This window comes from Arachis hypogaea, chromosome 1 (assembly GCF_003086295.3).
Source record: "Arachis hypogaea cultivar Tifrunner chromosome 1, arahy.Tifrunner.gnm2.J5K5, whole genome shotgun sequence".
NCBI lineage: Eukaryota > Viridiplantae > Streptophyta > Magnoliopsida > Fabales > Fabaceae > Arachis > Arachis hypogaea.
Genome location: NC_092036.1, coordinates 3,311,893 through 3,336,721, shown reverse-complemented (window position 1 = coordinate 3,336,721; position 24,829 = coordinate 3,311,893). Strand labels below are relative to the sequence as shown.

The window sequence follows — 24,829 nt, the reverse complement described above, 5'->3', positions numbered from 1 at the left end:
TATATATTTTTATAGAGATAATTTTATTGGTAATAAAAAATTTATCTATAATAAAAATTAAATCTGTTTATAAATCTATTTGTATTAAACAAATTTTTTTAGTTATAACAAAAATTGCTCTATCATCTAGTCAACTTCGATTCCAAATCAAACTATAACACTATTAGAGTTAATTCAAATTTTTTTTTTGTCGAGCTTATGTAGATAACCGTTTGTCTTGTCAATTCTATCAATTAAATCTTTTTTCGATCTCAATGAACACTACTAATCTAAAACTTGGCTTATCGATTGTCAATATTTTAGTCGAATAACACCTACTAAATTGTTTTTACTAAGAATGATTTTTATAATGACGTCTTTATTGAGTAAATCAGTTTAATTTAAAACAATTTACCAAGTTATAATACTAAATTGGTTTAAGTTATATAGATTTTTATAAAGACATTTTTATAACAAAAATTAAAACAAGACAATTGAATAATATTTAATGTGAAATGATTTAATATAATAATTTATCCTATAAAATTTATTACCTATTAATACACTTATTATATATATTACTCCAATAAGACAATAACTATATTTTGATTTTTGAGATGCTTGTCTCTTTCAGTCGCATTCTTTTGAACAATTTTTCAATTTTTGTTACATATTTTCAAAAGATGCCTTAAAAATATTTATTTAATCATGCTTTACGTATACATAATTAATAGCTTGTGGTGAGTCGTGCCATAGTTTCATACCACAAACTAAACTTAATCTCAACATGAAAATTTTATTATACTTTCCAATGTGTTTATTTATAATTGGGTTACTCATAATTAAAGAAAGAGTTAGCATTTAGCAAATCTTGACTGACATTGAAAAATGAGAGCTTAAAATGAATAGGGTGCTTTGAAAAATTGGCTTCTCTATTGACTAGATAGCATTCTTTGACATACAAATCCCCATGTTTGATTGGGTACTTACCTACTCCCACATTTTTTTTATGAACAAATAGATAACCATAGAACATTCTTGCTCTTATTTATAAACCATGTGGAACCCACTTCTCAAATATAACCTGATTTAGCTTAATAATTTCCCCTATAATTACGGAATTTAGCGAGAAATAATTCTCAAAAAAATAAATCACTTTTGAGTTTTATGAGGGGAAAACGATATTAAATTTACCTACAATATAAATTACATGCACTTTAGTTTGTTTTTCACAGTATAATAGTTCAAGTAAGTCTTGAATGAGTCCCAAAAATTTAATGTAAATAAACGAATTTTTGTCTTACGTTTTTGAGCTATATCTAAATTAATAGAATTAATTTGTAGCATATTAAAATTTTATTTAAGAGTTTGTTGATTGTTAGTAAATTTATATATATATATATATATATATATATAATAAAATTTAAATTTTTAACACTTATTTAAACAAATAGATAAATTGATTATTTAGTAAATTCAAATTAATTATATTAATTAATTTTTTTTACAAAAATATTAAATGTTCAAATTTTTTGAGTAAATAAATTTAATTAAATTGTTGAAATTTAAAAACCACTCACGCATTACTCTCTCTCCTTTAATGATTGTTTTTTTTTTATTATTGATGTAATGTTATTGTTGACGTTGTTATTGTTATTTAATTTCTTTATTCTCATCCTCTTTTATTATCATTATCATCCTACTAATCATCATTTTCTTCTTCTTCTATAAATGTTTAGAAGACTAGAATACCGAAAATTTAATGCACAATACATAAATTTTTGTGTACAGCACATAAATTTTAGTATATAATATAAAAAATTTAGAAGAATCATATACTCAAAATATTGATACCCAACCAATAAAATACGCACAATACATAAATTTTAATGTGAAAAAATAGACAAAAGTACACATAGATTTTCATACGGTGGACAGATGTACCCTCAATTTTTTAACGAGTCATTTGTACACACCAATATAAATTTTTGCTGTCAATTCTACCCTTCCGAAGGTGGTGGAGGTCAGGTGGCACGGTATTGTGTGATGTGGATATGTTGGGTGACACAGTGAAAAATAGTATTATTACATTATTAAATTTGTTGAAATAAAAATAAAAAAAGGACATAATGGAACCACTATTCATCCTCTTCCTTCTCCAATTCCTTCGAACCCTAAGAACCTAATAGAGGGGAAAAATTCTTCCTTCATTCAGTTCATTTTTCTTTGTAGATCTTCCTCCTATCTGTCGTAATAGGGGCTTGTAAACTCTAAGGTATCAAAATGTCACAGTCTCAATGAAGGAAGAATATACCTCATACTTGTACCAGTGGTTGTAGTGGCTTGTCTTCTGCACCAAAGAATAGGAAGAAGAAGTTCGACTACAACAATGGCAAGTTTCTGCATGGACTTGATGCAGTGGTGCTTGAAATACTCCCATGCACCAGTATTGATCCTTTACAGTCTCAACATCGCAGCTACAAACTTTTGAGTTGTGGTGGCTTGACAACACGCCCACATTGTCCTTTTGAGTTGTTTGTCATTCCATCTTTTTGTGAAATTGTTCCAAATGTGCATAGCACAGAAGCGATAATGAACTCCAGGCATAACTTGTTGTATTGCCGAAATAAGACTCTGTTCAATTAATATGTCAGTGATTAATACAACTGAAGTCCATTTTAACAATGATTAACTACATACCTTTTATTAGTCACTAATGAAGTTTCAACCATGCACCTTGTAGTTGCCCAAGTCGTTGTGTAAATACTCCAGGAACCATTTTCAGTTATCTTTGGTTTATGAATCCACCATGGCGTAGGCAATTGAAAAAATCTGGTTGTTTGCATCTTAACCTATTGTAGTAAGCAGCTGTCCTCCATAAAAGCCCTTCAAAAATGTACCATCAAGACCAATGAAAGATCTACACCCTAAGACAAAACCCTTATTACATGCCTCAAAAGAAATATAATTCTCTTGAACAAGGACAATGAGTCAGGTATTAGAGTGGTATCCAAGTGCACTGTTGAGCCTGAATTTACAAGTAGTATTTGCTTAAGATAATCCCTCAATTCAGCATATTGTTCTTTCTCTAATCTTTCAATATTTTTTCTTGCCTTTTTCATAGCTCTTTGGATCTTCTTATAATTAATTGCTACTTTAAATTCTTTCTTAAATCAAGTTCCGGCCTCCACAAAAGTGATTTTTTTCTCTAATCTTTTCTTCTAGCATCTCGGTAACCTACACCCTATCTGCAGACTTGTTATTATGTCTTCTAGTACAAACGTGCTGATCCACAAAAGTCTTCACTTGATCCTCGACTCGTTAGACCTAGAATAGTATGCTTCTTTCCATTTGAGTATTATACTTTCTCACGAAAAACAAAGATCTTTGGTGCCTCATTACTTCCTCCTTGCACAAACCTTTGACCAGTGGGTGCTGACCTCTTAGACGATGTTCTTCTGTTCTTTTGACTGTTCTTAGATTGTTGGGTGTACATTTCATTCTGAACTTTTTGCTGAGATACATTAGGAGGTAAGATTTCTGCTTCACTTTGCCGCTGGGTCGTATTTCGGTTGACGTTTGGGATTTCAAGTTGTGGCATTGGTTGGTTTGTAGGAACATAATTCGAAAAGAGAGACGTGGAGAGAAAAAGAGGAAAGAAGGGTTAAATTTGATTTTTTATATGTTAAAATCTAGTTTTAACATATAAATTAGTTTATAACTGGTTTATAATCGGTTTCTATGTGAAAAATCTAAACTATGAACATCATGATAAATTTGGGTAAAATTTTGTGTTATATTTTCAAAATTTGTGTGTTATATTTCATAAATTTATGTGCTATGTACAAAAATTTGTAGATTATATCAATGAATTTGTATTATATATAAAATTTAGTGTACTATGTTTTAAAAATTTGTGTGTCATACTTTAAAATTTATGTGTTTTTTAATAAAATGTGTGTGCTACAAAAAATACGAAAAATACAATACTTATTCTAATTAAGTGCTAGTAGAACGTACATATATATGTGTTATTTTTTAAAGATTTTTTATTGTTAATGAATTAACTTAGTTGAACTTAGTTATTAAAATAATTTGTACATGTAGTAACATTTTTTTAACCCATTAACAGAAAAAAATTACATGCCTGGAAACAATACTTACAAATTACAATAGGCAGCTAGTCAACTAGTCATGCCGACTGAGTGAGACTGTGAGAGTAGAGGAAAGGAAATTAAAGCATGTGCAGTACGGTGCTTCATGGACCGGTTATTTATCAGACTCACAATCTAACAGGCCAGAAACAAACAACGAGGTAGGGTCCAATGGATATTACTTTTATTTCTTTTGTGAGTTTTGTGTGACCCTGTCAGCTTGGAAAAGAATGAGACATTTTTTTCCGATCCATTAAATTGTTATCTGTTTTTCCAAGTTATAATATTTTGTCCAAAACTGCTCGGTGAATCTTGTTATAATATCTGTAGTTGGCCTAACATTATTAATGGAGATACGCGTAATTGTATGATGATGATGTATCACTGATGTGTGGTGACTCTCGGCTGAAGATTTTTCTATCGTATATTATCCAATATAATAGTATAATTGAAACAACAAGGATAAAATATAGGACCATTCACATAAGAAAAAAAATGAAATGACAATTAATTTGACGTAAATCTCTTAAATTAAAAAACGTTTCGTGCATGTTTTTATTCACAATTATATATAAAGTGAATTGATTAAACTTAATCTAACTATTCGAATAATAAATCAAATCAAATAAATTCAAATTATTAGAGATATGCATAAATTAAATTTATTATCTTCAATTTAATAAAGTTTGAAATCCGCCTATATAGTAAATCAATATCATTTATTTTGAATTACACCCATGGTATGTATCTATAGCAATTCACTATAGTAAATTAAATGGAATAACTTCAATTTACTTGCAACAGATGCTATATATATATATATATATATATATATATATATATATATATATATATATATATATATATATATATATATATAATTTAAATTTATTTGTTTTAAATTACATTTTACTAAAATTATCCACCTCTAAACTCTTATTCCAAAAAAAGTTTGTAACAAAAAATCATACTAATTTCAAACTGCAGATATAAAAACGATCCAAATCGTATTTATCGGTTGGACGATATTGTTATATTGTTGGTTCTATTCATGAAGAGGTTAGTTAATGAAATTTAATATTTTTAAAAAATAAATAATATTTTGTGATGTTAAGTCGCTTAAAATTTTATTATATGCGTTATTGAGATTTTTAAATTACAAATGGTAATTAGAATAGTGATTTATTAGTTTGTAAGAATTTTAAAAGTACAAATATAAAGTGGAGAAGTGATAACAATGTTTAGTTAGAATAGTGATTAACTAGATTAAAAAGTTTTTTTAGAATTTAGGTAAATCTATTTTAAGTTTCCAATATTAGATTAAATAGGTAGTAAGAGTTTGGTAAAGATTTAATTTTTTTTTTTTTTGAAGTAAAAAGTGTTTAACATAATAGGGTGGAGTAACAGAATATCAGGTAACAAAGACAACTCAAAGTACAAAATATCATTGAACAACTCAGAAAGTAGAGCACCCTCTAGTCATTTTCGACATTGTCATCAACAACCAAAAGGTTCACCACTAATCCACTCGTCAAAGAGCATAAAGGACCTGTTTATAATTTCCACCACACTTGAGCCTTGATTATTGAAGACTCTATCATTCTTCTCTAGCCAAACTGCCCAGATGACAGCAAAGAATCCAATCAACCACCGCTTCCTCTCATTCTTTCATTGTGAAGCATTCGTCAAACTCTCAAAGTGTTGCTTTAGTGTACTTGGCACAGTCAAAGTCTTTCCAAGAGCGAACAGCCAAGAATACCACACCTGTCAAGTGAGCTCACAGCTAATAAATAGATGAAAAGCAGACTCAACAGACTTACAGCATAAAACACATATATTATTATGCTGATCAATGACACCTAATCTGCACAGTCTTTCCTTAATATTCACCCTCTCAACCAATACAAACCAAGAAAATAACTTGTCCCGTGGCGGGACGAAACCCCTCCAAATAGCACTAGTGAAACTATAGCTTGTTATTTCCTTTGGGAGAATTGCTTCTTGCAACACCTGCACAAAGGAGTTAGTCAAAAAAATACCAATTTTATCAAATTTTCAAACCACCCTATCCTTTCTCTCATGTGTTGGTCTGACTAATTGCAAGACTTCATGGAGTTGGTTTAAAAGTTTCAGCTCCCATTGAAATAACTCTCTCCTCCATTGGAAACTCCATATTCACTCTAACGCATCCTAAAACCCGTAGTTCCCTATAACAGATTCTTTAAGGTTTGAGACCGAAAAAAGTCTTGAGAATGTATATTTCAACATATCACTAGGCAACCAGATATCCTCCTAGAACCGAATTGTTCTACTATTTCCTACATCCATGGACAAGCCTCTGATCATCTTCTTCCTGATTTGTGGCTCCCTGATTTAAAGTTGACAAATATCCTTCTAAGGACCCCCTTGCAGGAATAGGTTGACCGCACAACATCTCAAAAGGATTTATGCTATTATAAGAGCATACAACTATCTTCCATAAGGGGCAGTCCTCTTTTAAAAACCTCCACCACCACTTAAATATAAGATTTAATTTAGTTTAATTTTTTTAAAATTTAATTTAATTAAACATTAGGTTAATGGGTTAGGAATCTAGTTTAAATTTAATTTATTTAAAATTAATGTAATTTAACCCTTAAACATTAGTGTTTAAATTAATGTAATTTAATTTAGTTTAAATTTTTACTTTATGTCTTGAATATTTGATTAATTATGTACTATTAGAATTTATTTTAATTTGATTTAATGTAATTTAATTAAATTATTAAACGTTAGGCTATCTATATCTAAGATTGCAATATAATTTACATAATCTACTTTTGTGTAAATCGAATCATCTTGATTCAAATTACATATATCAACCTTTCAAATGTAAATCGAATTTTATTCCTTTAATTTACATGAAATCATACTAAATCGAATTAGATTATTTTGATTTACATAAAATAAAGGTAAATCGAAATAAGTTGATTCAATTTACATGAAATTAGAGTATTAACGTCCATTTTTTACATTTAGAACATTCATATAATTTTAAACCCTAATAATTTGTTTATGTGATTTGTCCTAAAATATATTTAAACAGCAAATTTTAGATAGTGAGAGCCAAAATCTAATAATTCTCACAAAAATGTGAAAGATTTTTTTTTAAAAGATAGATATTATTTTATTATTGTAAAATAAAATTGTTTTCGTAAAGAAGTACAAAAGAAATTGAGTATTTCCGATTATCACCAAATGTGATTGGAAGATAAATAACTTAAAAAAATAAAGTAACAATAAAAAAAATTAGCACTATCCATCAGTTATGACTATTGAATTCACGTACTAAATTACTGGCTTTTTATACTATCTCCGATGCTGACTTATTAGCTTCTCAAAGACATTCTTCAAAAATCAGAGTTTCAAATATATAAACATAATAGAAACAACCTTATTGGAACTTCAAAAAGTAAATAAAATCCTTTTCAAAACTACCAAAAGAACCCTAAACTAAAAAATAAAACACAATTTGCAGAATTTAATCCAATTTTTTCTTGGAGCAAAATTGATAAAAAAAATAAACAAAAATATAAAGATTAAAATTAGATAAAAAAGATAAATTGAAACTAAAATAAAAAATAAAAAGAGTAAATTGAAATTAAATATTAAAAAATTACTCTATCTTTTATCTAATTTTTTGATACAACAAGAAATAGACTCCTCAACTTAATTTGTTTACACCATATTTTAGGAATTAAATCGAAAAAACTTATTCAATCTTTTATCCAGTTTCTCGATATAACAAGAGTGGGACTCACTCAACCTTACTTGTCTATAACATGGTTTCATCACGAAATCAAAAATTACTTTGGCATTACTCGTCACTCTATATAATGACTACAATAGTTTATGAGGTATTTTATAACTTCTTATTAGATTAAAACAAAGAAAACTCTAAATCCACAAATATAAAGTCCAATTTACTAATTAAATAAACAAAATTAAAATACATCAAATTAAATTGAACATTTTAAAAATATAAACTAATAACTTCTAAATAATACTTGAACTCTTCATATCACAAATATTTGAAACACGTATCATTCTCTTTCTCTTTAAAAAAGATTCGTCCTCGAATTTTGTAGTTAAAAAAATAGTGTATGAGAAAAATAAATATAAGAAAGATAATTTTTATTTTTTTTATCTTTTTACACTGTATGTTTTTTTATTTCTCTAATATAATAAAATCAACATGAATGACAAAATAATAATGAAACACAACAAAGAAGACAAAGATGACAAGAACATAAAAAAGGACGCAAGAAATACTGAACTCTTTTTTTTTTCTTATAAGGCATGCTTCGTTCTGCTTTGGCACACAAGGCCTCACGGTTTTGTCTTTGACGATAGGGATGATAGCCGAAATCCCCCACACTCACTCGTCAAAACGCGTCATGCTAAGGAGAAGTATCCACACCCTTATAAGGCATGCTTCGTTTCCCTTTCCAACCGATGTGGGCCTTACATATATTTTTATTTTTTTAATAATAAAATCAACAAAAATGACAAAACAATAACTAAACATAACAAGAAAAACAAAAATGACAATTGCAGGATGCGAAAGATACTAAACTCTTTTTTTAACATAAGAAGAACAAATATAAATTATTAATAAGAATTAATTTAATACCTTAAATCTGATAGTAAATGATAAAAAAATAAAAAATAAACCAAAAGATAAAATTTAAACTAAATAAAAAAGATACATTAAAATTGAAATAGAAACAAAAGGGATAAATTGTAATTGAATAAAAAAAATTATTTTATTTTCTATCCAATTTCTTAACACAACAAAGACTCCTTAACTTAACTTGTCTCAATTTTTCAATGCAACAAGAGAGAGACTCACTCAATCTTACTTGTCCACATCATGATTTTATCTTTATAAAGTATTTATAACATCTTATTAGGTTAAAATAAATAAAAGTCCTAAGTCTATAGCATAAAGTCCAATATATTAACTAAATAAACAAAATCAAAATATATCAAATTAAATTAAACATTCTAAAAATATAACCTAACAAGTTCTAAATAATATTTGATCTCTTCATATCACAAATATTTAAAACACGTATCATCATTCTTCTTCTTTTTAAAAAAGATTTGTTCTTGAATTTTGTTATTGAAAAATTAGCGTAGGAAAAGAACAAATATAAAGAAGACAGTTTATGTTTTTTTTTCTTTACTTTTGCACAGTATATTTTTTTAAATAATAAAATCAACAAGACGACAAAATAATAATAAAATACAAACAAGAGAGACAAGGACGACAAAAACATAAAGAAAGATATGAGAGACATTAAAACTTTTTTTAAAGATATAAGAAGAACAAATATAGATTAATAAGAATTAATATAATATCTGAAATCTGATACCAAATGATAAAGAAAAAGAGGATAAACAAAAAAATAAGAATTCAAAAAGAATAAAAAGATACATTAAAATTAAAATAGAAAATAAAGAAATAGATTGAAATTGAATATAAAGAAAATCATTATACTTTTTATCCAATTTCTTGACGCAACAAGAAAGGAACTCCTAAATTTTCTATCTAATTTTTCGATGCAATAAGAGAAGAACTAACTCAATCTCGCTTGTGCATATTATGGTTTAATCATGGAAGTCACATCTCTAATCACTGAATTATGATTACCATAGTTTATGAGATATTTATAACTTCTTATTAAGTTAAAATAAAAAAAAATCCTAAGTCTATAACATCTAATTCAATAATTAAATAAATAAAATTAAAATATATCAAATTAAATTACATATTCTAAAAATATAATTTAAAAATTTTTAAATAATATTTAATCTTTTCGTATCATAAATATTTAAAGTACGTATTAAAAATTTATATCCCAATCCCATGAATCGACACTTGACATTTTGATGAAGAGAGAGCTCTTCTTTTTAGCTAAAATTAGGTGAACCAAATTAAATAATCCTCTTCTATATCACACATCCATATCATTTTATAGTGGATTTTAGATTGAAATTTATCATGTTTTTATTTATTTTTATAATGATAAATAGAGATTATTATTGTTGTTGTGAGAGAGCGCATAGAAAAATAACAATGGATGATTGGCTCGGAAATCAAGAGAGATCTAACCAATAATAAGTTAATAAATATTTTTGAATTATATTCTATACTAATTAATAACATTAATTGTTATTAATTAGTGATTATTTAATTTTTTTTAAAAGATACAAAACTAATGATTATTAATTGTCTCTTTTTATTTTAATTAACCTTTTATTATTTATTAGACAAACACTAATTCCTCATTTAAAAAAAAATTTTGAAATTAAAAAAAAGCACTAAAACATAAAATAAAAAATCATCCAAAATCTAAAAAAAAAAATACCAAACATAGGAAAAAGAATCATCCAAAACTAATAAAAAGAATAATTCGAAATGTAGAAAAAAAATATAAAAAACTAGTTAAAAAAATAATTTAAAACCAAATAGGAAGAGGAGAAGAAGAGCCGCAGGATGGCCGGCGACAACGTATTGGACAGTGTTGCGTGGACAGTGGGAGACTCACGGTGGCGTGTTGCGACGAGTGGAGGAGGCGCCATGAATTTGATTGCGCGTCGCGAATGGAGACCTGGTGGTGGCTGCGTCGCGACGGATGGAGAGTCATGGAGTGCGAGTGGTGAGCGATGGGGAGTCGCGATGGAAGCGCGATGATGACCGTCTTTCCTGCGCGAATGACAGAGGAGGTGGTGGAGAAGGATGCAAGGACGACCGATGATAGCGCACAAGGATGATGCTGCGGCGACGCTAACGGCGCGAGGACGAAACCGCGATAGTGTAAGACATTAGGAAGAGAGATTAAGATTTGTGGTTTTGTGTGGTGAATGGTGAGTAGAAGTGGAAATAAATTAAGGTAAATTTTGATTCAAAAATACCATTAATATCAATTAATCAAAATTTAAATTTAAAAAATAATTTAAAATTAATTATTATTAATTAAATTGTTTAATTTTTAGCTGGTAGATACTTGACTCCCTATATTTTTCCTTACCATTTAGTCAATTACTGTTCCATACAATTAATGGATGATTAAGTAAATTAATCATTAATCAATTACAAAAATATAAAAAGAGAGAGCGAGCGAGCATGATAGCAAGTGCAACGGATGATTCACAAGACATGGCGGCGAGCTCAACGACTAGTCATTATTTGAATTTGTTGTGCATGGACTATATTGCCCCCAGTGAGTCACTATCTTGCCATGTGCACTTTAGTTGATATCAATTATTGTCTGTATATTAAAAGTACAAGGACAATTTAGTCATTTAAGATTTGAAGCTAAAAAGATATTTCTCATTTTTCATAACGGTAACGTTCACCTTAGCCACTTCCTCACTCTTCAGTTCTTCTTCCCTCTCTCGTTGTTTCACATCAAAATTTGAATCCAAACACTTACTTAGTTCTTCTCCCACTCATACAAACACACTTTCTCTCACTCTCTTCATAGATCCACCATTTTTGCAAGCTCAGCAAAGAAGCCATGAAGCAAAACAAGGCAGCAACAACAGAGAATGGTTTCTTGGGGAGCATTTCTTCCTCCTCAATCAGAAACCTCATCATTCCAAAATCATTCTCTTCCACTCGAAACAAATACACTTCACTTTCTTCCTCAAATTCAAATTCAAACCCTAAAGTCCCCAAATCCAACGCTGAAAACACTCCCCCAGCAGATCCAAACATCATCAACCATCAACAATCTCAGATCAAGGCTCCAATTTCTCACACCCAATTGAACGACGATCCTACAGTGAAGGTTTCATTTTGAACTTTGAAGCTGTGATCTGTAACCCTAATAGTGATTTGCTATGATCAAAGAAGCACCCGTAGTTTTTTAACACTCATATTTTTCGAGCCTTTAATTATTTGAACTTCTTGATGCAGGTTGTGGTGCGAATTAGACCTGAGAATAAAAATAGCAATGCTAAAGAAGGAGATTCGAAAATTGAGATGGTTTCTTCTGATACATTGTGTTTGGGGGATGCACTATTCACCTTCGACGAGGTTTTTGATACCAACTCCAGCCAGGTAAAAAAAAAAAACTAGAACTTTTATGTGTAAAATTGTGTTTAGAATGAAGGAATTGCTTTACTTGATTAGCTTCAGTGTGACTTATTTGTAAGTTGAACTTCTATGTGTTATGTTCTTATACTATAAATCTGTGTTAAACGGGTGGTTAATTTGTACTTAAATTGCATGAATTGTCGGTTAGAATGCAGCAATTAGTACTTAACTTATTTGTTGCATTTTCAAATCATTCAAGGACTTATTTGTTGTTTGTATCTTTAAGGGCTATTTTTGTCACTATGAACTTTCGGATACTATTTTAGTAGTTTACCCAATATAATAATACAAAGAAAGAAATTAGGTTATCCTACCATGGAAAAAAGTATGAAGTGGCACAATAAAATATTAAGTGTTTGAGAATGAATATCAAACTGGCTTGGTAATAGATAGATAGATATGTGCTAAAGGTTGTTTAATTACTAAAAGCTACTTACGTGAATTGCCTGTTAGAATGAAGCAATTAGTACTTTTACCTTCCTTGCTTCAATTATATATATAACATTCTGATTTATGTTTTGATTAATCTGAGTTAAAAAAGGGTAATAAAGTGTACTTCATGAATTTCCTGGTAAAATTAATTAGCAGTAGTAGTAATTTTTCTTCTATACTTCAGCGTGATTTATAAGCTTTTTTTGGTTGTTTAGGAGGATGTTTTCCAGTCTGTGGGTCTACCGTTGGTTAGAAGCGCTTTAGCTGGTTACAACACTTCAATTCTGACATATGGCCAGGTATATGTTATTGATGTTAGCTATGATTTTTTAAACTTTTGTGGAAAAAGAAAATGTGTTGCAATTGCACAAATATTGAGGACTAATTTTTCACCTCATCTGTGCATTGTTTACTAGTCTGGAAGTGGAAAGACTTATACAATGTGGGGTCCCCCAAGTTCCATTGTTGAGGAGCCTTTGAGTCAAAGTCAACAGGGAATTGCTCCTCGGATCTTCAGAATGTTATTTACTGAGCTTGAAAGAGTATGTTTCTGTTTTCTACATTAACTGATAATTATCAAAAGTGAAGCATCTTGGTTTTCAAATTTTGAATGACTATTTCAGGAGAAACGTATGTCAGATAGGAAACAGTTCAACTATCAATGTCGTTGTTCTTTTCTTGAGGTAACTGAACCTGAATTCTTTATAAAACCCTCTCAATTTGCTCAGGAGATTGTTCCTTCGTGTTACTAACTTTTTTTTCTTTTGGGTCTCTTTTTGGTGTTTGCTAAACAGATTTGCCACGATCAAATTAAAAATTTACTCAATCCAATCCAGCAGAACCTTGAGGTAGGTATCATTTTAATCACCAGTGGTATTAGGGAATTTACTCAATCCATCTTTTATAGAAAACACTTTTTCCTAGTTTCTGTCACTTCAGTTTCTGCATGCTTATGATAATTATGCCTTGGTCAAAACTATTGCAGGTGAAGGAAGATTCAAAAAATGCACTGTATATTGAGAATTTGATTGAGGAATATATCACAAGCTACGATGATGTAGCTCAAATCATGATCAAGGTAGAGAGAAGCATTTAAGGAGTATACTCAAATTTAGATGTCTACATATTCATAAAATATATGCTTATGTTAACTGAGATTTTGGTAAAAAATTATGTTTTAGTCTCAGTCAGCTAAGTTAATTTCTCAATATATGTTGCAGGGCCTTTCAAACAGAAAATATGGAGGCTTTAAGTCTAATGGGTCCAAATCACACATCATTTTCACCTTTGTAGTTGAGTCTTGGTGTAAGGTATTGCCAAATTCTTCATTTTTAGGTAACAGCTCTAAAATTCGTGTTGATACTTTGGTTCCATATTGTTAATTTATCTCTATTATGCTGCTGCAGGGAATTTCAAAAAGCTCCAATGGCTTAAAAAGTAGTAAGATCAGCCTTATTGATCTTGCTGGGCTTGACAGGGATACAACTGATGATGCAGGCCAATATCATACGGAAACCATAAATTTAAAGAAGTCATTATCTCAGCTTGGGTAAGATGCCATGACTAAATTGTCAAAGATGGTCAAATATTAGGGATTTAGAATATCAACAACTTAAACAACATTAATAGTAGAAGACTAAGGATTTAGAACACCAAAATGTAAAGAACATCAATATATTTGTACATAACTCTTGAAGCCATATTACTATGCGAAATCAATAGCAGATGTATATACATCTGGTACATCAAAGTCTAATTCTACCTATCAAAGGTTTTAGGTCATCCAGGGTTCTTACGCCATTCAAAATTGATTGGATTTTTATCTTTTATCATTTTGGAAGTTGAATGTAGTATATTATGTTAATTTTGTCAGCCTGTTGTTACATGCTTGAAGATTTCATACTGCAAAAATAATGTTATTTTCTTTGTGGAACACTGGCCATCACTTTTGAATCAGTTTCTTGTTTCATGCTAATGACCAAGTACATGAACATAAAATTATTTTTATTTCTGACCACTGTATAAGTTATTGGTACAGCCATTTTGTGGATGCTCTGATTAAAGAACCTCAATTTGCAAAAGATGAAGCCAACCCACACAGGAAATCTTGTTTAACACATTTACTACGAGACTCACTTGGTGGAAATTCGAAGCTCTCAGTAATCTGTTCGATCTCCCCTGATAACAAGTATTTTTACTTAGATCACAGTGTTTACTTGGATCACAGTGTTCAATTCACTAGTTTATTAAAATTGAATTCAGATATAAATATTCTATTTGTTGATTGTAGGAGTAATAGTGAAACACTCAGCACACTCAGATTTGGACAACGAGTAAGATCCGTTAGAAATGAGCCAGTTATCAATGAAATAAAGGAGGCTGATGTTGATTTCAGTGATACAATCAAGAACTTGAAGGTATATTCTAGGACTTGTTATTGCAGATAGCTTTTGAATGAACACAATAGTGCAAATTATAAGGGTCAAAATGTATTTCCTTTGGTTTAGGAAGAACTTATCAGGGCAAAGGATGATGGGGGTAAAAAAGGATCCTTCCAAGGGTGTAATGCACAGGAAAGTCTTAATCATTTGAGAATCAGCGTAAACCGCTCATTGATCCTTTCTAACATGGAGAATGACACCAATGAGGTGGTAAATGTCAATGAGGATGACATAAGGCAATTGCAGCAGCAGATTGATGAATTGTACAGCTCATGTGAAGGGAGTCCTAAAGACATTTCTGTCACTGAAGATTGTGTCCAGTTTTCTTCTGTTGAAAATTGTGATGCAGACATGCTCAATGACAGGGACATTGTGATATCAGCAGATAACATTGATTGCATCGAAAACACTTCCGAAGGCATTAAATCAGTCCATTCGTGCAGTCCATCTCCAATACTTGATGGACCAAAGTTGTCTGATTCCCCAAAATTTAGCAATAACCTAAGGAAAAACGTGACTTTTGCATCAAGTAATCTTGGACGTTGGAACAATGTGGCAGAGAATTCAAATTTAGAAGAAGATTTGTCAAGAAAATCATTTAAAGAGTGTCAGCATATGCAATCCTCTTTACGGTCTAGCAAGGCTGAATCGTTGGCAACTAGCCTCCAGAGGGGATTACAAATAATTGACAATCACCAGAAGAACTCAGCATTGAACAAATCCACAACTTCCTTCTCATTTGAGCACTTAACCTTGATGGCATGCCCAGAAAATGACCAGGATGAATCTTCTGATCAAACAATACCGAAAAAGCCTTCCAGTGATGGAGAATACACCTCCCTTTGTGCATCTTGTCGAACAAAATTATGCGATAAGGATTATGCTGAGGTCCAAGATAGCTTGAAAGTCCCAAAAGTATGTTTTCACATGATTTCCACATAGAAGATTCTTTCTTAATTTTTTTTCTTCTCTCATTTATCTCCTTTTTTCCCCCCTGAAGCACTTGGATAATGTGTGCATGGAGCAAGCAGCTAGAATCAAGCAGCTAAATGAAATGGTATTAAGATTCTCTAACCTTAATGAATTATGTTTGGGATGCACTTTACATTATTGATAATTATTCTGTTTGTTTCCAGGTGGAGAAATTGAAAGACGAAAACAAGGTCAGTTGGTTTTTTAATATAAAAATATGAATTCTATTCGTTTCATGGTACTTAAAATTCCCATTCTCAAATGTTTTCGATGTCATTTTCAGATTCTGAAGGGGACATCCTCAATTGGTCATTTCCCATATATTACAGGGGAAGAATGTGAAATTAAAGAAGTACAGGAAGAGTGTGCCAAAAAAGATAGCTCTTTTGATGCTAATGAGAAGGAATTTCTTCTTGAAGAAATTAAGAATCTAAGGAGCAAGCTTCAATCATATGGTGATGCACCGGTTAAAAAGTCAACAGATATACTTAGATCTTCTTTAATGTCAAGATCCATACAACTGCAGAAGAGTGGTGTGTTTTCTCATGAAAATGATGGTGAAGAGCTAGAGAATGAAAAGCAGCGATGGACCGAAATGGAAAGCGAATGGATTTGTCTTACGGACGAACTTAGAGTTGATCTTGAGTCCCAGCGCCAGCATGCAGAGAGGGTGGAGGCAGAACTGAGATCTGAGAAGAAGTGCACAGCAGAGTTGGATGATGCACTAAATAGAGCAGTCACGGGTCATGCTAGAATTGTGGAGCACTACGCTGAGCTACAAGAGAAATATAATGACTTGGTTGTTAAGCATGAGGCAGTAATGGAAGGGATAGCAGAGGTGAAAAGGGCGGCAGCAAAGGCCTCGAAAAAGGGACATGCTCGCTTTGCCAAATCTCTTGCTGCCGAGCTTTCTGTCATGAGGGTGGAGAGGGAAAAGGAATCAAAATTGTTGAAAAAGGAGAACCAGATTTTGAGAAGTCAACTCCGAGATACTGCGGAAGCTGTTCAGGCAGCCGGAGAACTACTTGTTAGACTAAGAGAAGCTGAACATGCTGCATCTGTTGCAGAGGTAAATAACTTTAGAGACATGAAATTTATTAAAATGGTGGCTTTCATAAAACAATAATCACTGGATGCAGAATAAACTACTTAAGAGGGTATATATCCTTCTATTATCAAATACTTGCATGTTTTTGAACCAGTTTAGTAGAGCCTGTTCTAGAAACATTTATATTATCTCCATGAGGCATATATAATAATTAACTGAGTTGATGAAAAGGGTTCAGCATTGTGGTATTCATGTTTCTAATGTTATGATGCAGGAAAACTTTGCAAACGTGCAACAAGACAATGAGATGTTGAAATTGCAAATTGAAAAGCTGAAAAGTAAACACAAGACAGAGGTTAGTACCATGAAGCAGTACCTTGCAGAGAGCAAATTACCAGAATCTGCACTGCAACCACTGTATCAAGAGGATTCTGAATTAGCACACAACAATGCCACTTCATATACTTATGATGATCAAGCATGGAGAGCAGAATTCGGAGCATCATATCATGATCATCATTACTACTAGTTCAATTGTTTCTAGCATCAGATCCTACTTGGATCTAGGAGCTCCCTATAATGTAACCCATATATGCATATATTCTTTGTATTCCTACAAACTATTTTGTGTGTTGTAACCTTGCTATTGCTTTATCATCACCACCTCTGTACTAAATTCTTGAATTTTTTTGGTAAGCTTCCTACTGTTGTTTAACAATGTCGTCTTTTGTCATTTTTATTGTAATCCAACTTGCTAACCATATAACTTGTGTAAAAATATAATTTCTCCATATTTGAAAATGACAAATTCATCTAATATATTTCTTTACGTATTCATTTTATTTTTATTGCATCATTAAATTGATCTAATTTCTATCTTTTATTTTTACTTTCTTTCTTGTGAAGTCCAAAAAAAAAAACGATATGATAAAAAAAAAAAATTTGATAGAATTTATTATTTTTTATCATTATTTTTGTTTTTTAATTATTAATTTAATTCTTTTAGCCTAATAATTTAATAACATACTTATAACCCATATTTTTAAACATTGTTGATTAACTACTGATAAAAAATAATAAATTCTACTCATCTTCAAACATTCTTCATAAAAAAATATAAACAAAATCATAAAAAAAATCGTGTAAAATTTTTTATATTAAATATTTTAATTTTCAATAGATTTTTATTACACTAAACAATATTTAGATGGATTGATTTATTGGTAAGGAGTAATTTGTCTTATCCAGTCCGGCTAGTACGCTACGGTATTATCACAACCGGATAGATAGAGTTATATACACTTCTCCCTTCGCTGGATATTTTTCTTTCACTTTTTTATTAACGGAAAAAAACTAACACCGTTTTACCGTCGAAAACCCATGGCGACGGCGAATAATCCCGTTACCGATTCCGAGTACGAGTCCGACTCGGACTCAGCCGTTAGGCCCGCTTCTGACGTCACCACCAGCTCTACTACCCCTTCTTCAAACGCCGTCGTTTCCGCTTCCCCTCCGTTCACTGCTCCCACCGTTTGCCTCCTCCGCTTCGCCGCAGACTCCGCCAGTGGCGCATTGTTGGGCTCCATCTTTGGCTATGGTCCTCTTTCTCTCTCTCTCTCTCTCCACACACAGAGTTTTGAATTTCTTTAATCAATTTTCGAAATTACTAATGATGGTTAATGTTTCAGGTTCTGGATTGGTTAAGAAGAAAGGGTTTAAAGGATCCTTTGCAGAAGCTGGATCTTTTGCAAAGGTTACACTTGAGATTTGAGAACTCTCTCTCTCTCTCTGCATATTTATCTTTTTACTAAATAAATAATATATATTTTTTTCATCTTGTGATTGCGTCTAGACATTTGCAGCTTTGTCTGGTGTTCATAGTTTGGTTGTATGTATCTTGAAGCAACTTCGTGGAAAGGATGATGGTATTAAAATTAAAATCTTTACCTATTATAGGAAAGTTTTAAATTTGCTTTCATATGTTTTTTCTTTTTTTTTTTCCCACTGTTTTTTTTAAATTATTATTATTTTTTATGTGCAGTCATTAATGCTGGGGTAGCTGGATGTTGCACTGGCCTTGCTCTAAGTTTTCCAGGTTTCATTTTCTTTTTCTCTGTATTCAGTTTATGAATTACCATTTTTCTTTGGAAACTGATCTTCTTAACTTATTTGGAACCTCTTCAATAAGATGCAACTTATTTTTTATATTGTGGTGGGAATGGTATTTTTCATATCATGGGCAGTTAAGGGTGTTAATCTCAAATGTGACACTGTTTGATTTAGACTTAAAATCAGTGATGTCTGTGATTGGGTTGATACTTGATAGGAGGTTTGATGAGGGAATAAATGTTCAATTTGGTTCTTGCAATTGCAAACGATTTATTGTTGAAATTCCAGAAATGAACTACTGAGCTTCTAAACTTAATTTACTAAGCCATTTATTGTTTAGCTGGTCAACTGTCACTTATTTTCTACATGGCATATCATGTTAATGGTTGACTGGATAGGGACCAAATATTTACTTTTGAAATTTTAGTGACTAAAAGTAAAACACAGTTGCAATTTTATGAACAAAATTGAACCTTTACACTCTTTTGGCGTGTGGATGTTTCATCATTGAATGGCTTCCCAAAATTTTATGACTCAGCATTTAGACAATGGTGTAAATATGAATATAAATGATAAACCACTATGGAGTTGCTTAATCTATGTAGCCGACCCTGCTCTCTTTTCTAATGTACTCAAATTTTCTTTTTCTTTGCTTGCTTGTTTGATATTTGTAAAAGTTGAAGTAATGCTTGCTTAAATTCATGTTCCAATTTCATTTTCTGTGCTTGGTATTTGCTTTCTTGGTTTATTATGTCTCATCTTCAAGGATTCTCTAGGTGCACCACAAGCTCTTTTGCAGAGCTGCGTCACTTTTGGGGCATTTTCTTTTATCCTCGAAGGGCTAAACAAGCAGCAACCGGCAATAGCTTTAACCATTTCAACGAAATCAGGCACACAAAACAATATACGTTCTCCATTGTCACTTCACCTTCAGTTTCCTCTTCCAGATGAAATGAGGAGTGCCTTCTCCAATTTCTATGAATCTCTTAGAAAACGCGGAAAAGGAACTTTCCCTACATTATAATTTTTTCACCCCTTTTTTTTCGACATAGTAACAAGGACCATGACTTCTGTACATTGCTCATTGAGTGTCAAATGCTGCATCATGGTTGTATCTTGTACTTCATTTGTGCTTAGTTTGAAGGTTTGTGCTATAATAAAAGGGTAGAGGATGATTGGTTGACTCAGTGCATATGCTGACTCAAATGTTGGCGCCATGATTGAGTTAGAAAGTTTTGTGTAGGAAGGTCTGCCATCATTTGTAGGCAATGATGCCGTTTGTGTTTTATTTGTAATTGTAATTTGTACTATCTTTTAGCAGTCAAAATTTCCAGGTGTTTTTGCCTTTAATATGGTTGATCAAATCTAGATCATTTTACTATCTGTTATATGCCTAATACTTGACTACCTCTTACCTAATGGTTGGTTGCAGTGAAAATATACAGAAATTTCAGGTGAACTTCAACTGCAATGTTGTTAAAAGAGTTTGAATTTATGAATTTTGAAACTGCAACTTTAAAGAGTTTGTGTTCAAATCCATGGTAGAGAGCCAAAAAATTAGGGGGAAAAAAGTGAAAATTTAAAGAAAAGTCAAGTGTCTTCCTTTTTGTTTTACTTAATCTGATAATCTAATGAATTATTAGTCTACTAATCAACTCACTTTTCAATCTGCAAATATTGTCAAGCTGGTATGATCCTCAGACTAAGCATGAATTTCTACTACTTCACAAACTCAGTCTCAGTTCAAATATTCATCAAATATGAAATCTAAAAAATAGCTTAATGATCCACAAATTGAGATGAGATAACCACTTGGGTTGACCTATTAGGAGCACACACAATTAAAAGTAGTTAAGGTCAAAATTTTCACCATCATTGTTAACTTGATAATATATCATCAACGCATTGTTTTGATAATTTTTTCCTCCAACATATAACTAAAGAAATATCAAAATGAAATAAAGCAAAGTAACTACCTGAAAATGAAAGAGAGAATGTTTCAATTTTTAACAGAAAAAGATGCCTCACAATCCTTGAAAGACAAACACCCATACATGGGTACATAAATCACAAACTAATTGAAGCTAAGAGTTTAAAAAGCTTAAAAATATCTGCAGCCAATTACATTCATTTTGAGATTTCATGTGCCTTGGTTAAAGAGCTAAACTCAGAAAATATGCTTAATTCGCACTCACCAAAGCATTTAAGAAGAGCAGCAATGCCATTGTTGTGAAGGGGCCTCGTGGAGAATCTGAAATTTCTGGACAATTCAGACAAAATATTATTACAGAGCTGTATGCCTGTATATAAGGTTCAATTGTTTATATTGAAAAAATTACAAATAAATAGCTCTTCAGAACCTTCTGCTATCTAAGTCATGATTAAAAGGAACATGAAGCATAAAAAATAAATAATATAACCAAAGAAACTGAAATGCGAACAGAGAAAAACTATTCCAGGAGTTAGATGAAGCTTGCATACTAAATTATAAACAGTGGTAACAGAAAATTTCAAGTTATTCGGAAGAAAGCCGCTTGCACCTTCTATTTCCAGAGTTGGAAGTTTAACGATTTAACTGCGCCTTGAATGACGAATAACGCGAGTGTCAAATACAGCGAACTTTGGACCAACTTTGTGTCTGACATAAACTATGGGAACATGCTCTATGATCCAGTGCTGTTGACCTCCAATAGGATCAATGCTTTCAACAAGCTCATTTTGCATGTCAACAAAATATAGATCTTCAAGATTGACTAGGTGGCGAATACCAAAAGGAACCTTCTTCATTTGAGGGATATTTTCTAACTTGACCCTTTTGAGATTAGGCAAGGATCCTTTATCAATAAGAATTGAATTCAAACCATACAAGTTTTTGAGTGTCAGTTCGTTCAACTTTAGAAACCTTTTTTCTCGAAAGTGCAAGCTTTTGCCCTCATACGCAGCATCATACATCAAGAGGTGCATCAAATTTGGCATATCTTGAAGCACCTCCAATGGATCATCACCTAACTTGGAGTATGACAAGGACAACCTGACAAGATACCAAAGCTGTTGAATACCATCTGGTAACTTCTCTAACTTCCCCCTTAGGCGTAGATGCTGAAGTTGAGGCACAGATGACACAAGAGGAAAATCAATGACTTCATTTTCGTCTATAGCAGTTATTTCTAGCGTCTCCAAGTGATGCATCTCACGTATCGAGACATGTAGCACACTTCCATATTCCCGCTTCATGTGACTCAAGGCCAATGATCTCAACTGGTTCAACTTTCCTAGCTCGGAGAGTAGCTGTACTCCACCATGATTTGCCTTCACTAAACATAGTGTTTGCAGTGATGTCAAGCTTCCAACAGCACCATTCATCTGAACACCCTTTTCCCAATCCCACGACATGCGAAAGTCAACTTTGAAGTTTAGATGGTATGCTATGAGATGTCTAAGCTTTTTCAGCTTGTTAATCTCTTTCGGTATCTCTCGGACGCGTGTTTGCCTTAGATCCAAGGTCTCTAAGTTCTGCAGCTTGCCAATGGATTTCGGAAGAGTTCTTATGTCTGTGTTGCGCAAGCTTAAATACCTCAAGTGGAGCAATTTTCCCAAATTTTCAGGAACTTGACCAAGTGGAGCATCCCTGAAATTTAGTACTCTCAGCAGCCTGCACTTTTTGACAATGCTCTTCAAAAAGGTTTCTGACAACTCTTCAACTCTAAAAACATGCAGCGACCGGGTACTTGAACTTAAACTTCCGATGAAATCATCGGGACTATTTGCTATCGCCAGGCGCCGAGTTATGCCAACAATGGGTGATTGATCTTCTTTAGTAACAAACCTAGCGAAACTTAAATCCTCCATATTTCTCACAATCAAGTCACGAAATAAATCATGAACTTGACAACTTTCAACTTTGCCATCAACTTCAATTGAGGCTTGGACCAAACTTCTGTGGATCAATTCTGTTAAATATTGTTCTGCAACTTGTTCCAGAGTTTTTCCCTTCTCATGTTTAACAAATCCCTCTGCTATCCACTGCCAAATGAGTCTCTCTGAATTGACTAAATAGTCTTCGGGATATAATCCAAAGTACAAGAAGCATGCCTTCAAATTGTAAGGTAAATCATCATAACTAAGAGCTAGAATCTTTGTTATCCCACTCAAATGGGGATTTTTCTCAAACTCCAAGCTCAGATTTTCACTCAACTTTCTCCATTGAATTGCCTTCTTTTCTTTTGTAGATAAAAGACCGCCGATTGCCATGATCGCTAGCGGTAATCCCTTGCATTTCTTAACAATCTCGAAGGAGATATCTGCGAGTTCCTCCGGACAACGTCCATCCAAGTCAAATCTAAATGCCTTCTTGCAGAATAGCTCCCAAGATTTTTCTTGACTTAAAGGTCGCAAGTTGTGTAAATTAACAAAGGCAGATCTCTTACAAAACTCAGCAACATTCATGCTCCTAGTAGTAATCATTACCCTGCTTCCTTTCTTATTATCATACACAGCAAACTCAATTTGACCCCAAAAGTTTACATTCCATATATCATCAAACACCACCACATACCTCTTTTGTTGCAAGTAACTCCTCACTTCTTCAATCAACGACTCTTGATCCATTCTCGAAAGATCTACAGCAGCAGGAACAGGAGCCTCTCTTCTTTCTTTGTAAAACTGGTCTAGCATGTTCCTCAACAATCCTTCTATTGTGTAAGACTGAGACACTGTGATCCAAGCACGACATTCAAAATTCGCAATCACATTAGTGTCGTCATAAACCTTCTTGGCGAGAGTGGTTTTTCCCAACCCTCCCATTCCCACAACTGAAATAACTGTTCTGTCTGTTGTCCCTTCAACTAACCAACCAATCAGTTCATCTCTCGCGGCTTCAACTCCCACAACCTCAGCTTCCTCCATGAAAAGGGAGGCCATTCGAGTGTCATGGGACTTCGCACTATGGCTCTCTCTTGAGCTGCAATGGAAGCCATATCTTTCGCTTCTTTCCTTGATCCCGCAAACACGTGATTTGATGTCTTGCGCATCGGAGGCTAGTCGATGGCGACGCTTCAGATTCTTGATCAAGCTAGCAGCCTTGCATAGAGAGGCTGCAATGCCAGAATGACTTGGCCACTGCTGTTGGTAGATCAGATACTCATCAACTAGATCTTCTATCTGGAAAGCCGCTTCTCTTAACTGCCTCACCCATGATTTGATCCCATCGTCGTCAAGGGCATTGTTGTCTTTTGCAGCCCTTGTGTCTGCATCCTTGAGGAAGGCGCATATGCTCTCTAGTTCATCTTTCACGTCTTCAAACTCTTTGTGGGCACCTTGGAGAGTTCTTGCTTTATCTCTCAGCAATGGAAACAGTTGATCAAGGACAAAAGATACTGCAATTTCTGCCATTTCTTTTTTTCCTAATGACCTAATGATCTGCAGTATATCAGCCACACCTTCTGAATTATATGAATATGATCATATCCTCCACGTTCCATACTTTATAAGTTTACTTTCTTCTTTTCCTTTCTTTATTAAAAAAATTTAGATATGTTCGAAAGAACTT

At 32.3% G+C, this 24,829-nt stretch overlaps 3 protein-coding genes across 3 annotated transcripts; 2 read left to right on the top strand and 1 right to left on the bottom strand.

Moving 5' to 3' along the window:
- The first annotated feature begins 11,535 nt into the window (after nt 1-11,535).
- Nucleotides 11,536-17,993, top strand: LOC112790657 (kinesin-like protein KIN-12F). Its single transcript, XM_025833173.3, has 16 exons — nt 11,536-11,971; nt 12,100-12,243; nt 12,927-13,010; nt 13,128-13,253; nt 13,335-13,394; nt 13,506-13,559; nt 13,697-13,789; nt 13,932-14,021; nt 14,118-14,260; nt 14,750-14,899; nt 15,002-15,128; nt 15,219-16,067; nt 16,153-16,209; nt 16,289-16,315; nt 16,408-17,193; nt 17,447-17,993. Exons 1-16 carry the CDS (start codon nt 11,699-11,701, stop codon nt 17,699-17,701), a joined length of 3,318 nt encoding a protein of 1,105 aa, XP_025688958.1. The 5' UTR covers nt 11,536-11,698; the 3' UTR covers nt 17,702-17,993.
- Nucleotides 17,994-18,379: 386 nt separating this feature from the next.
- Nucleotides 18,380-20,631, top strand: LOC112790728 (chloroplastic import inner membrane translocase subunit TIM22-2). The gene is made up of 5 exons (XM_025833264.3): nt 18,380-18,769; nt 18,861-18,925; nt 19,025-19,097; nt 19,214-19,267; nt 20,058-20,631. The coding sequence occupies exons 1-5, from the start codon at nt 18,553-18,555 to the stop codon at nt 20,303-20,305; spliced, it is 657 nt and encodes a 218-aa protein (XP_025689049.1). The 5' UTR covers nt 18,380-18,552; the 3' UTR covers nt 20,306-20,631.
- Nucleotides 20,632-21,264: 633 nt separating this feature from the next.
- LOC112711043 (disease resistance protein RPM1) lies at nt 21,265-24,672 on the bottom strand. Its single transcript, XM_025763587.3, has 2 exons — nt 21,822-24,672; nt 21,265-21,541 (listed from the first exon to the last, which is right to left on the bottom strand). The coding sequence occupies exon 1, from the start codon at nt 24,670-24,672 to the stop codon at nt 21,853-21,855; it is 2,820 nt and encodes a 939-aa protein (XP_025619372.1). The 3' UTR covers nt 21,265-21,541; nt 21,822-21,852.
- Nucleotides 24,673-24,829: the final 157 nt, after the last annotated feature.

Excerpts from the sequence above, each read along its gene's own strand:
- LOC112790657 (XM_025833173.3), top strand. The coding sequence starts at position 11,699 with ATGAAGCAAAACAAGGCAGCAACAACAGAGAATGGTTTCTTGGGGAGC. Across the intron at positions 14,022-14,117 it reads TAGTTGAGTCTTGGTGTAAG|GGAATTTCAAAAAGCTCCAA; the intron begins GTATTGCCAAAT and ends ATGCTGCTGCAG. Across the intron at positions 15,129-15,218 it reads ATACAATCAAGAACTTGAAG|GAAGAACTTATCAGGGCAAA; the intron begins GTATATTCTAGG and ends CCTTTGGTTTAG.
- LOC112790728 (XM_025833264.3), top strand. The coding sequence starts at position 18,553 with ATGGCGACGGCGAATAATCCCGTTACCGATTCCGAGTACGAGTCCGAC. Across the intron at positions 18,926-19,024 it reads AAGCTGGATCTTTTGCAAAG|ACATTTGCAGCTTTGTCTGG; the intron begins GTTACACTTGAG and ends GATTGCGTCTAG. Across the intron at positions 19,098-19,213 it reads ACTTCGTGGAAAGGATGATG|TCATTAATGCTGGGGTAGCT; the intron begins GTATTAAAATTA and ends TTTTATGTGCAG.
- LOC112711043 (XM_025763587.3), bottom strand. The coding sequence starts at position 24,672 with ATGGCAGAAATTGCAGTATCTTTTGTCCTTGATCAACTGTTTCCATTG.